This window comes from Abramis brama (assembly GCF_963993115.1).
Source record: "Abramis brama genome assembly, chromosome: 15".
Taxonomy (NCBI): domain Eukaryota; kingdom Metazoa; phylum Chordata; class Actinopteri; order Cypriniformes; family Leuciscidae; genus Abramis; species Abramis brama.
In genome coordinates this window covers 22922693-22934744 of record NC_139977.1, presented here as the reverse complement: position 1 = coordinate 22934744, position 12052 = coordinate 22922693, and the positions used below count along the sequence as shown (strand labels likewise).

At 37.4% G+C, this 12052-nt stretch overlaps 1 protein-coding gene across 2 annotated transcripts in view; it reads left to right on the top strand.

The window, feature by feature from the left end:
* The window catches only part of rxraa (retinoid X receptor, alpha a), a 113574-nt gene that overhangs the window by 61061 nt on the left and 40461 nt on the right, over positions 1-12052 (top strand). For both annotated transcript variants that reach the window (XM_084137480.1, XM_084137479.1), the window contains exon 3: positions 11680-11918. In XM_084137480.1, coding sequence (XP_083993606.1) covers positions 11680-11918 — 239 coding nt within the window. The remainder of the gene's footprint in view (positions 1-11679; positions 11919-12052) is intronic.

Below are 12052 nucleotides of genomic sequence, written 5' to 3'. Positions count from 1 at the left end.
GCCATTTAAAATAACTGTTTTCTCTTTTAATATATTTTATAATGTAATTTATTCCTGTGATCAAAGCTGAATTTTCAACAGCCATTACTCCAGTCTTCAGTGCACATGATCCTTCAGAAATTATTCTAATGATTTGGTACTTGAAACATTTCTTATTATCGTCAATGTTGAAAACCGTGGTGCTGATTCAGTATTTTTGTGGAAAACTAACCTACCCCAAACTTTTTTTAACGGTAGTGTATCTTTATACATTATTTTACTATAATCACAAAAGATTAAACAAATGAATAATCCTTATAATTTCAAGACATTTGAATTTTAATGTTTTACTTTATTATAAATTTTAAATTCATTTGAAATTGTATTTGATTCATTTTTAGTTTATTTTGTTATGCAAAATATACTTTTCATTTATATATTTTTTTAAGAATTTTAAATGTTTTTACTATTTTAGATTTTTTTTTTCTTCAGATTCATTGCGATGAAACAAATAATTACTATACTATTAACATCTACACTATCAACATACATTTTTTTAATGCAAGCAGTAAAAACACAAAAGCCTCATTTTTATATTTGACAGCAGCTGTGCAATGAATGATTCCTTAAAGTCATTTGCTAATGAATCAGACTACATAGATCACGCTGTACGGATAACTCATTAGAAAGATGTGTTTTATGATGTAGTCGAGTCTTTTTATGATATGGAGATATGGAGTATCTGTGAAATCAGCATTACATAAACTGAGACAAGTCATCCATGCGGTGTCTCGGGGTGCATATTTTTGAAACAACGTGGCTGCATTGTTTGCAAATGAATTATTTTCTCATTCCCCACCCTCCCAAAATGATTATTTCTAAAGAAAGCAGGAACAGTGCTACATCAAAGTTTCTGATGTTTTTGTGTTTGAACTCCCTGTTGCACAGTTGGCTTCCTTCCACAGTAGACCATTAAATCAAACCGGCTTTAGCGAAAAGTAAAAATAACATTCTATGAGAATTAGCTTTGTGTTCATAAAGGCGAGGCCTTAAGCGGCATGTTTAGTTGTTTAGATAAAGTATGTGCGTTCTCTAGCGTGTGTTGGCTCAAGGGGAGACTCGTATCACCTCACAGTTAAAGAGTACAATTAGGCCGTATCAGAGCGGTGTGATGTTTTCAGCGGGGTGAGAGGAGCGATAGCAACTGTAATCTCTTCTTATCTGCCCTCATACTCAGCCAAGTGCGTCTCCTCCACTTTCTCTCCTCTCCTCTAGGTAAACAACATCTCTCGCTTGTACAGAACACCCAAAAAATGGAGAGCCTGACAGCAGAGTTGAGCTCTTAATGATGGCAGTTTCAGAAGCTCAGTGAAAATAAGACGTTAGATTCATCAAACCGTGGGTGGCAATTTACCACACTCAACGATATCCTCGGTGGGCCGTCCAAGGCTTTTTCCTGTGAATACTCATCCAACATTCATTATTTTGTTTTTCTTTTCATTTTATGTGCTGTTGTTTTGTTTGTCTTAACGCTTGTTGATTTAAGGGCCTTGGCAAATTCATCCTTCAGAGTAGAAACAGAGGAATCGCTGTTCAAAATGCTTCTGGGTCCCGTTACGCTTGCGGTTCCGCTGTCGACTTCGTCCGGTAACGATACTTTAGACTTAAAGGCTCTGTATCTATGGGTGTTTCTTCAACTATGGGCACTTTTTTTGTAGACTTTTGAAAATAACATTTCAGAACACACTTTTAACACCCTCAATAGTTTATCAAATAACACTTTTTTTTTATTTTTTGTAATAAATTGATGTGTTTAATAGCATTCTGTTGTGGACATAACATTTTTAACATGGAATAAAATGGCTGACTCTGTTGTCTTGCATTATGTATCCTAAACACAGAATTATTTTTATTTTATTTTTTTGCATAATTTGCCAAAATTCAAAATTAACTTCATTTATTATTTATTGAATTGGTCAGTTTGGTGGGAATGACACCACATCTTTTGGTCGTAATTTAAAAAAATAATAATGTGAATATCTTTTTCACATAATAAATATTTAAATTGTTTGATTGCTTCACTATCATCGTTTTAAACGTAGTAAATAATTTTTTTAAATGTATTTTCAAGTTTAAGATTGGAAGTCTGTGTCTGGTACAAGGATAAAACAATAAAATGGGACATAAACATACCCAGAGTTGAAGAAACCCCTACACTGTATTTGTTTCACCATGTCCTGCAAAATCATTACAGTGTGTCCCATTTTAGATCTCCTGTTGAGATTGTCTCCTTCTGAGTGGGAGAACTTTAAAAAGTCTAAAAGCGACTGCCCACCATGCCCTACCCAGCATGCCTTCCTGTGGAGGCAGTCTTGCGGTGGCTTCACACTGTCCTGTCACGGTATGCTGACAGGTGAGCGTATCTCCAGGGTGGGGTGCAAAGAAAGGCCCCGTGCAAGAACAGGGGCCCCCTTCACCAGGGCCACTTTGTGTTCTTCTTGGCTCTGCATCCCGGCCACCAGCACTCCCAGAGTCAGAGTAAACACATCAGCCGGCTCTATTTACTTTCATTGCTTACACAGCGCACAGCAGATTAACCTGTTTATACAAACACATACAGAAAAATGGCTGATTAATGCCCACGCTAGGCCTTGTTTCTTTGCGTTCACACGCTGAAAAATGTCCACACACCAAGCGTGGCCTATTCCGCATCCATAACAATAAACAACAGCTGCAGTTTAAGCGGTAATGATAAGAATAACACTAATGATGACTGTCAAAGAGGCGCGATATACAGTAAATACTGTATGTTGCTTGTTAGTCTGCGAGTCCCGTCTCTCCACACGGCGGCGGGGGCCAGGACGGCTGTTTGCTTGTCACTCTTGTGCTGTTTTCTCCAGTGAAAGTCAAACTATCCAGAATAGCATCTCCATTTTCTCCGGTTGCCAGTTCTTATTTTTAGTCCCTGCATTAATTCAAGTGCCGGCTTGAAAGTTCCTCAGGAAGTTGCAGTGTTCCCTCCTCTCGCCTTCGTCCTTACCTACGAATAGACATGAGCATTTTCAGAGAGATGCAAATGATATGTTTCATCCTGCTGTCAGAGCTCCCACAATCTGTGGGCTTCAAAAAAGCACGGCAGCCAGTGCCAAACATCTTTATGAATAATAGATTGTGTCACTTCCAAAAAAAATAAAAAGGCTCTAAGACAACATATTTCAGTGTATTAGTTGAAAGTCTCTGTTCGGCGGACGTCTTACAAAGGGTTTATTTGCTCCTTTTGTAGTTGTTGTCAAGGGATACTTGCAGTGGCTGGAATTTTCCTGGGAAAAGTGCTGGAGATTGGCCGTGGAACGTGAGCAAAGAGCTCTCTGAAGTATAAAGCTAGGACAGGATCAGAAGCTTCGTTTAACCATTTATTGTGAATCTATGGGGCATTGTTTCAGGTAGGGTCTGTAGGTCACTACATTTAACTTTGGATATTAAAAAGTTGAGCCAGGTACTGTGTTTTTTCATACTATGAAACTCAATAGGATCCAATGTTGTTTGCAGAAAATCTCATCTTTTTTGTTTCACAGAAGAAAGATTGTCATTCAGGTTTGGAATAGCATGAAGGTTACTGCATAATCAACAAACGTGCTGACTAGTGAAACAGATCTAGATTTTTTTCTTTTGTTTTCTGGTTTGAAAATTCTGTCAGTTTTTCACAAGCAATTAGTCTGTTCAGACCAGTGCATAAAAAACAACGGACAGGCTAAATGAAAATGCTAATTCCCTCTCTGCCAGTAGGTGGTGCTTATAGAAAAGCTGAAATAGCTTGGTTACACAAATACACAAAGCGCTGCCCAACTTTACGTTTCTGATATCAGCTTGTCACGGAGAAGAAAGGAAGTAAAATGATATTTACGTGCTTTCAATTAGCCCTTCAGGTTTTTTTAATTTTTATTCACTATGGTGTTTATCAAACAATACACATAACAAGCATACAGAAATGATTCTAGATTGTTCCTCTGCTATTCATTGTCGATTAGCAAAATAGTCTGTTCGTGGGTGCCACAAAAACGTAGTCAACATCATATTTGTTGCCCCCGCTTTATTAGCAGTCGATGGAAAAGAGATTAGAAAACCTCTCCATAAAAAACGAAATCTGTCACATTGATGGCATGCAAATGTTCATGTTGGTCTGAACAGATGTTCATTTAAATGAAGATGTTTATCGCCCTGAATGTTCGTCCTGGTGTGAACAGGCCTTTAGTGTGATATTAGGCACTTTCTGACATTATTTTTTGGAGCGTCCCAATGAACATTTTGGTTTTTAAGGTGACATGTCAAGTTGAAAATAGTCTAACTATAATTCATATTAATAATTATAAATAAATATTATTTAAATATCATTCACAATCCAAACCATCATTCTCCATCTAGGTGTTATTGAAAAATAATGCGTCTTATGTTAAGATCTGTGAACTATCCATTTAAGACATCCATTTAAGTCATTCAGTCTCCCACAGTTGATTTTTAAAATGCATAGTTTTACCTCATTTTTTTTTGTGATAAACCCCTTTATTAGATGGCAGCCACCTGTGAAGAATGCTTAGACCTGAAGTTTTCCTTCTCATGATCTCGAGCCTCCTCTCTGGAATTAGAGGATGCATTATAGAGATGAACAGCTGTTGCAGGCTCTCAGCCTCATGCAGCTCTGCTCCTGTTTTCCATTCATAATGCAGACGCTGCTGTTGCAGATGCCTGCTAGCTCTTAGCACCAACAGGACACACCAGGAACAGTCGGATTCAGACAGTGAGGAAAGGAAAGGATTTTTTTTTTTTGTCCATAAACACCTTAAAGGGATAGTTTAACACAAAAATGAAAATTTATCCTACATTTTTTTTTGTCCGTGCAATGGAAGGGAGACTTGAGACCTTCTTCAAAATACATTATTTTCGTATTATAAATAAAAAAGAAATTAGTATTATTCTGCTGATACACCAACCTGTAGGGTCTTTCCCCACCCGTATGTTTTCCTGACAAATTATGGCTAGCCTTGGCACTCATTTATGGACTTCGTTTATCTTGCAACAGGAATGCATGCTTACTTTGTTCTTCGGCAGTGATGTAACCGGCCCAGAGCAATAAGTGGAATGAATATGAAACTCTGGTTAAAGCGCCTGTCACAGCAAACCTGTGAAGCGGAGATCAGAAGAATACAAGAGAGGCTCTCCCTACCAATCACTCCCATTCAGCTCCTTTCAAGTGCAAACATTAGTCATGCAGTCATCATACCAGCAGGCCCAACATGAGTGTGCAGGCGCGTGTGTGTGTGTGTGTGTGTGGTCCTTGGGTATTATGAGAACAGGCGATCTTTCTTTCCCATCACCTTTACACTGTCCCTTCACTGTCCCACAAAGGTTGTGTAGAGCGCCGCCACGGAGCTACATGATGCTAATCTTTGTTTTCACATAACAAAAACATAAATAACTTTCACCAATAGAGGATCTAAACATCACATTCAGAGAACACACAGACTTCCGAAAAAATTCTGGAAAATTAGGAAGTATGTCAAATTGTAATTTACCAGGCTTCAAAAAGCCATGGAAATTAGTAAAATATTGGATGGAGGGAGGAGGGGAGGGTGATTCAAAGAAAAATCATGAAAATGTCTCGTGTCAAAACATAATTTCTTATAATTATGCTCAGGTCTAAAGTGTTTCTTTGGCTAGATTAATTTTTTTAATCACAAATGAGCGATTGTTTTAAAATCATGGAAATAACATGGCAAATCATTTGTCAAAAAGTGTGGAAACCGTAAATTGTAAAGTTGCTTTCATATTAGATTTAAAGCATGTGGATTTCTTTCTTTCTTTCTTTCTTTCTTTCTTTCTTTCTTTCTTTCTTTCTTTCTTTCTTTCTTTCTTTCTAAATCTAAATAAATCTAATTTATAAATTTGTTCTAGCACATTTTAATTTAGTTACTTAATTTACTCTTTGATATTAAGCTGCCAAAATGAGAGTTTCCTCCATGTTTGATTCTCAGCCAAGAGGTAAATCTGTAACGTTTAGGTCCTCTTTTGTTCAAATGTTTTTTTGGGACTTCAACCAACTTGAATTTTTGTATGCAGTGAAAGATGGATATGTTTGCATTCCAGCATAAACGGATGTGAAAGGAGCACAAAGTCTACAATGACCTAACCTCCTCCAACCTCCCCTAAAAGGCTGGACAACCTGTTGTGCATTATGCAGTGCACCTTTCTCCAATATGTCCTGTTGCTGACGTAGCGAGATGATAATCCTGATTCCTGCTGATTTATTTGGTGGTTTATACCTGTCAGATGCCTTGAGGTGATCGGCAGCAGATGACAGCTGTGTTTTGGCACAGGGTGAAGGTTGGAGGGCTGCCACTCTTATTTAGACGTTGCCAGGGCTGTGATTTCTGTCTTACCTGCTCTTATCTAATCTAGCAGATTTATCCGGTTAGCTTCAGGTAGCACGGCACCCTGATGATTTTACAGGTGCTTTCTCAGATAGCTTGTAAAACATGTTTCTCTTCCCAACCAAATGGGTAAAGACAAAGTAAGACAATGGGGAAAAGAGTGAAAGATGTACACTACCGTTCAAAAGTTTGGGGTCAGTAAGATTTTTTTATGTTTTTAAAAGAAGTATCTTCTGCTCACCAAGGCTGCATTTATTTGATAAAAAACAATAAAAGAAAAACAGTAATATTGTGAAATATTATGACAATTTAAAATGACTGTTTTCTATTTTAATATATTTTAAACTGTAATTTATTCCTGTGATCAAAGCTGAATTTTCAGCATCATTACTCCAGTCTTCAGCGTCACATGATCCTTCAGAAATCATTCTAATATGATGATTTGATTCTCAAGAAACATTCATTATTATCAATGTTGAAAACAGTTGTGTACAATTTTTTTTCAAAATTCTTTGATGACTAGAAAGTTCAAAAGAACAGCATTTATTTAAAATAGAATATTTTCTAACATTATAAATGTCTTTACTGTAACTTTTGATCAGTTTAACTCATCCTTGATGAATAAAAGTATTGATTTATTTTATTTCTTTCCCCCAAAAATAAAATTAAAACAAAAACCCAAACTTTTGAACGGTAGTGTTTAATGTTACAAAAGCTTTAGGTTTCAGATAAATGCTGTTCTTTTGAACTTTCTATTCATCATAACATCATGAAATAAAAATGTAAATAACTGTTTTCAACATTGATAATAATCATAAATGTTTCTTGAGCATCAAATCATCATATTAGAATGATTTCTGAAGGATCATGTGACACTGAAGACTGGAGTAATGATGCTGAAAATTCAGCTTTGATCACAGGAATACATTACACTTTACTGTATATTCACATAGAAAACAGCGGTTTTAAATTGGAATAATATTTCACAATATTACTGTTTTTGTTTGTATTTTTAATCAAATAAATGCAGCCTTGGTGAGCAGAAGATACTTCTTTTAACCTCCAAACTTTTGAACGGTAGTGTATGAGACAGAAAAGAAAGAAATGGACTATTTTATGGCACAATGTCTTGTGAAGGGAAACAGAAATTTATAAATGGGTTTAGATTAGGTATGATGGTCGATGAGGATGACTAGTTTAGCTCGATTGTTTTCCCTATATCTTATCATTTTTGCTTTAATTACCATACTTCTAGCTGTTTTTAAATGTAAATGATTGAGTCTTTTGTAAATGTCCCCAAGAAAAAAAACATGTCCGGTCAAGTCTTTGGGCAACCCACTGTCTAGTCAGTTTTAAAATGTTTTCTTCACATCCAGTCTAGATCAACAATTTTCTTTTGAACTAAAAAGTTTTCGAATGAAGCAAGTCACATCAACGTCAACGTGAAAGACTCTTCTTCTCTTTTCTCTGTCCTTTTTTCTCTCTCTCTCTATTCTGTTTTCCACTAGCTATGCCCCTCTCTGGGGCGGATTAAATAAGAGCCCCTTTTATCCGTCTGTAATCCTGATCTGGCAACCCTAGCCTTCTTAGAGAGAAACACACCACCAACTGGCAGCACACACATCTGAATAGTACAGGCCATGGACATATGCTGTATATTATAAAACATAGAACGTGCAGACGCACAGTCGCACACGCAATCCTAAACAACTTAATACTGACGTGCACACACAACAAAGTAAACTTCATGTTCAGATGCATTCCTGCGTGCATTAACGGATCAGTAAGATCGTCTGGTTTTTAATTTATTAATTTATTTTTGGAATTTTTAAATATTACAATATCCATATAAAAATGTGGATTTATAAAAAATTTAAAAATGTAATTTTTTAAAATATTAAAATATATTTATATATATTCAGTGTATTTGTTAACTTGATATGTGTAAAATGTAACCAATTAAAAAAAAGAAAAAAAAATCTTTAAAAAGTTTACTTTGAAAAAACAGCTGGTTAGGATATGGCATTACACTCCCAAACTGACCCTGGATCAGCTGTGTCCCCAGTGTGTTGCAGCTGTCCGCTAACAGATTGGCATCAAAGTGTTTCTGAAACAGACCATCTCTGGGGGTCTTATCACCTCAAGATAAATCCCTCATTAGACTGAATAATGATTACGTTTCACTTCCATGTGCCGGGAAACCGTGTTTTCCTGTTTATGTGACACCGTGACATTAGAGAATTAATTAATCACTGTTTTTTTGGCAATCAGCGGGTGTGAATGTGTATATGAATGCATTGACAGAAACTGCAGCTAATTTCAGGGTGTTTGCAGGAAGTGCTCCGGAGGAGGGCAGGATGTTGGGGAAGTGTTTGGCGTGGCGGATCTGGCAGGCAGGCAGGCAGACTCTAGCATACCCCGCTGACAAGCTCTCTCTCTTATATACTCCGTCCCGCCCCTCTCGAGTGCCTTTTGGCCTGGAATCCATCACAAGACACTGTGAAGTGACATCAGACAAGTGGAGACAGAGAGCTCCTGGAAAACACAGACTGGACATGCTGTTTTTCTCAACTGTCACTTAATTGAGTAATACATCATCCATATTCTGTGTAGCCCCCTTATGAAACTGGCCTGTTATGAGTCCCGGCGCTTGCGTAACAGTATTAAGTCATGAAGTACATGAAGTATTTATTTTTTTTGTCTGTCTTTGTTTTGTGCTTAGATTTGAAAAAGTTACAAGCCCACACTGTGCCCTCAACTCAGATTTCCGCAGTTATGGATATCCTCTGCCCTTTGTGTATATATTGTTGTAAAGTTTTCTTTCATCGAAGCAGAGACCAGGAGACAGTTGGGATCGCGTTCAACGGAAGTTATTCTTTATTGAGAACTCTGCTGTACGTTGCTGTAGTACTTCCAACATGATCTAACTCTAATACAGTATGCATTGTAGTTATATACATTCCAAGGGGGAGGGATTACATAGAGGTGGAGACTCTGAACAAAGCATGCAAATTAAGTATACAGGTTAAGGTAACACCCTAGACTGAGGGTCTGGCCAATCCTAATTCAATCAGCATAAGGCTCCAAGAGCCATTTGGGTCCGAAAGCCATTTGCAGAACAAAAGGTGAGATTCTCAGTGAATCATTCGTGTGCTAATCCCATCAGTCTGACAATAAGGAGAGAACAGAAATTGCAACTTTGCTGAGATCTTAACCTTAAAAGATTCTTTACCATGATGTTATGTACAGAAGCATATTTGAAATAGATTCTTAAATTTGTAACCCTTCAATATATATATATATATATATATATATATATATACACACACATACACACACACACACACACACACACACATATATATATATACACACACACACACACACACATATATATATACACACACACGCACATATATATATATATACACACACACACACACACATATATATATATATATATAATTTGCAAAATGTTGAATGATGAGGCTATTGTACCATTTTGTCAGGGCCACTATCGTCAGATATAATCAGAATGCCAATTCCTGACTGACGAGAGGAGGAGCTGGGGATGGAGGAGGGTAATTTGCTCCTGAGAAACGTGATAGCTGGTGATAATACTGAAGGAGCTTATGTATGTATGTATACAGTGATAGGCGTCGTATTCCTATAGGTAGACGTGGATCAGATGAGAGTCAGCTGACGCGAGCTTGACTAACGTGACCTGCCAGAATTGACGCCGCGCTTGATTTTTACAATTTAGGTACCACTGTACTTTTTTTTTTTTTTTTTAGCTCCAACCCTTTGGGGGAAAAATAACTGTAATGAAATACAGAAAGATTCATGGAGATAAAGCCTGCAGGTTTAGGAAAAACTGAGAGAGATGGGGGGAGGAAGAAAAGAGGTGCGTAAAATAAGTGTGAGGTAAATGAAAGTGAGCGAAGTACAAGGAGAACAAGACAAGGTTAGAGAGAGGGAAAGTAAGCATTCATGGACACAGGAAATATGGCCTTGTCACCCAGGCAAGACTGACAGATGTCCCCCCATCATCTCTTCATGACAGCTGACAGCATGACGGGCAAGTTCAAGGAGAACGAGAGCGTGGAGGATAGTGCGAGAAGGGAGGAAGAGTAAGGAAGCAGAAAATGAGTCTGCTACTTAATCAGTTGGCATCCTTAGGGCCCTTGACCTTGTATCTCGCTCCCGTTCTCTTGCGCTCTCTATGTTTTCTGAAGCGTTCTCAAAGTCCATAAAAACACACGCTACATTAGAGGTACTAAGAATTTGTAAAGATCTGAAAATTCAAAAGTAACAAAATATTCTAAACAGTTTCAGGAATCAACTTCTCTATTTTAGAAACTAGTGAGCAGCCCACAGGGGCATCATTTCAAGGCATCATTCATAACTGGAAAAAAATGTATTTATAATTAATGGATTTTAATTTAAAATGGATTTTTCTGTTGCTAAGACAAAAATCTTTAGAAGCCTTTAAGTAACCTTAGTAGATAACTGTAGAAAGAAATATTAAATCCTAAATAGTCATCTCTCTGCGGATTTGTCCACTGTAAAAAGTTAAATACAAATGTATTTTTATAGTTATTTTCAAATGGCTCCAAATCAGCTTTGCATTGAATATAATGTTGTTTTACAAACCACCAGTGAGCAACTAAAAGCAAAATGGCAAAAAATAATTGTATAAAATTGCTAAACAATTTTATTATTACTATTTATATAGTGATTTTCAGAATGTAAATTAATCTGAATCATCTTTGCAGAATGTAAAGTTTTTACAAACCACAAGTGAGCAACCAAAAATAGCTACAATTTACTTGCCACAACAGTCCGTGGCAAAGAAAAAAAAATGTTTTAAAGAAAGAAAAATGCAGCATTATTATTATCATAACTAGCATCTCCTTTTACATGAAACCTGCTTTGTATGCTGTTTAGAAGCTCAGTTTCTCCGTATGGAGGAAGAATGGTTCTAATTGTATTAATTTATGGTAAATGATTCATAATCTGCTAATTGGTGACCTCTGCGCTAGATGATTAAGAAGTGCAGTGCATCCATGTGACTGCCTGTCTTTTGTTACTTTCTCAGAATAATCATGCAGTGTAAGGTTTAGCTAGCGGGTGAAAAGGTCTCTTTGTCTGTCTCTCTCTTTTGGGCTTGTATCTTCCTGTCTCACGCTGTAATATTTGGAAAGAGGAAATACACTTTTTTTTTTTTTTTTGCAGTAAATGTTCTAATCACTTCCTTCTACTATTCTCCCCACAGACTCCTCAGGACATGTGACGTCCTCTCCTCTCAGCTCACCCACGTCCCACCGGGGGATGCATCCATCACTGCTCAGCCCGACTTCTTTAGGCCACTCGGGGTCCCTGCATTCCCCCATCAGCACTCTCAGCTCGCCCATGAACGGCCTGGGCTCTCCCTTCTCTGTCATCAGCTCGCCCATGGGGCCACATTCCATGGGATCACCAGGGATGGGTTACGGCCACAGCGTCAGCCCACAGGTAGGGCCACAGTCCGAGTCCATCCTTTAGAGCTGTTTTTAAAGAAGCGCTTGCATTCAGAAGTCGTATTTATGTTTCATAATTAAACATTGTTGCAAATCGTTCAGTTTAACTCGACTGTTCTCTCTCGCTCT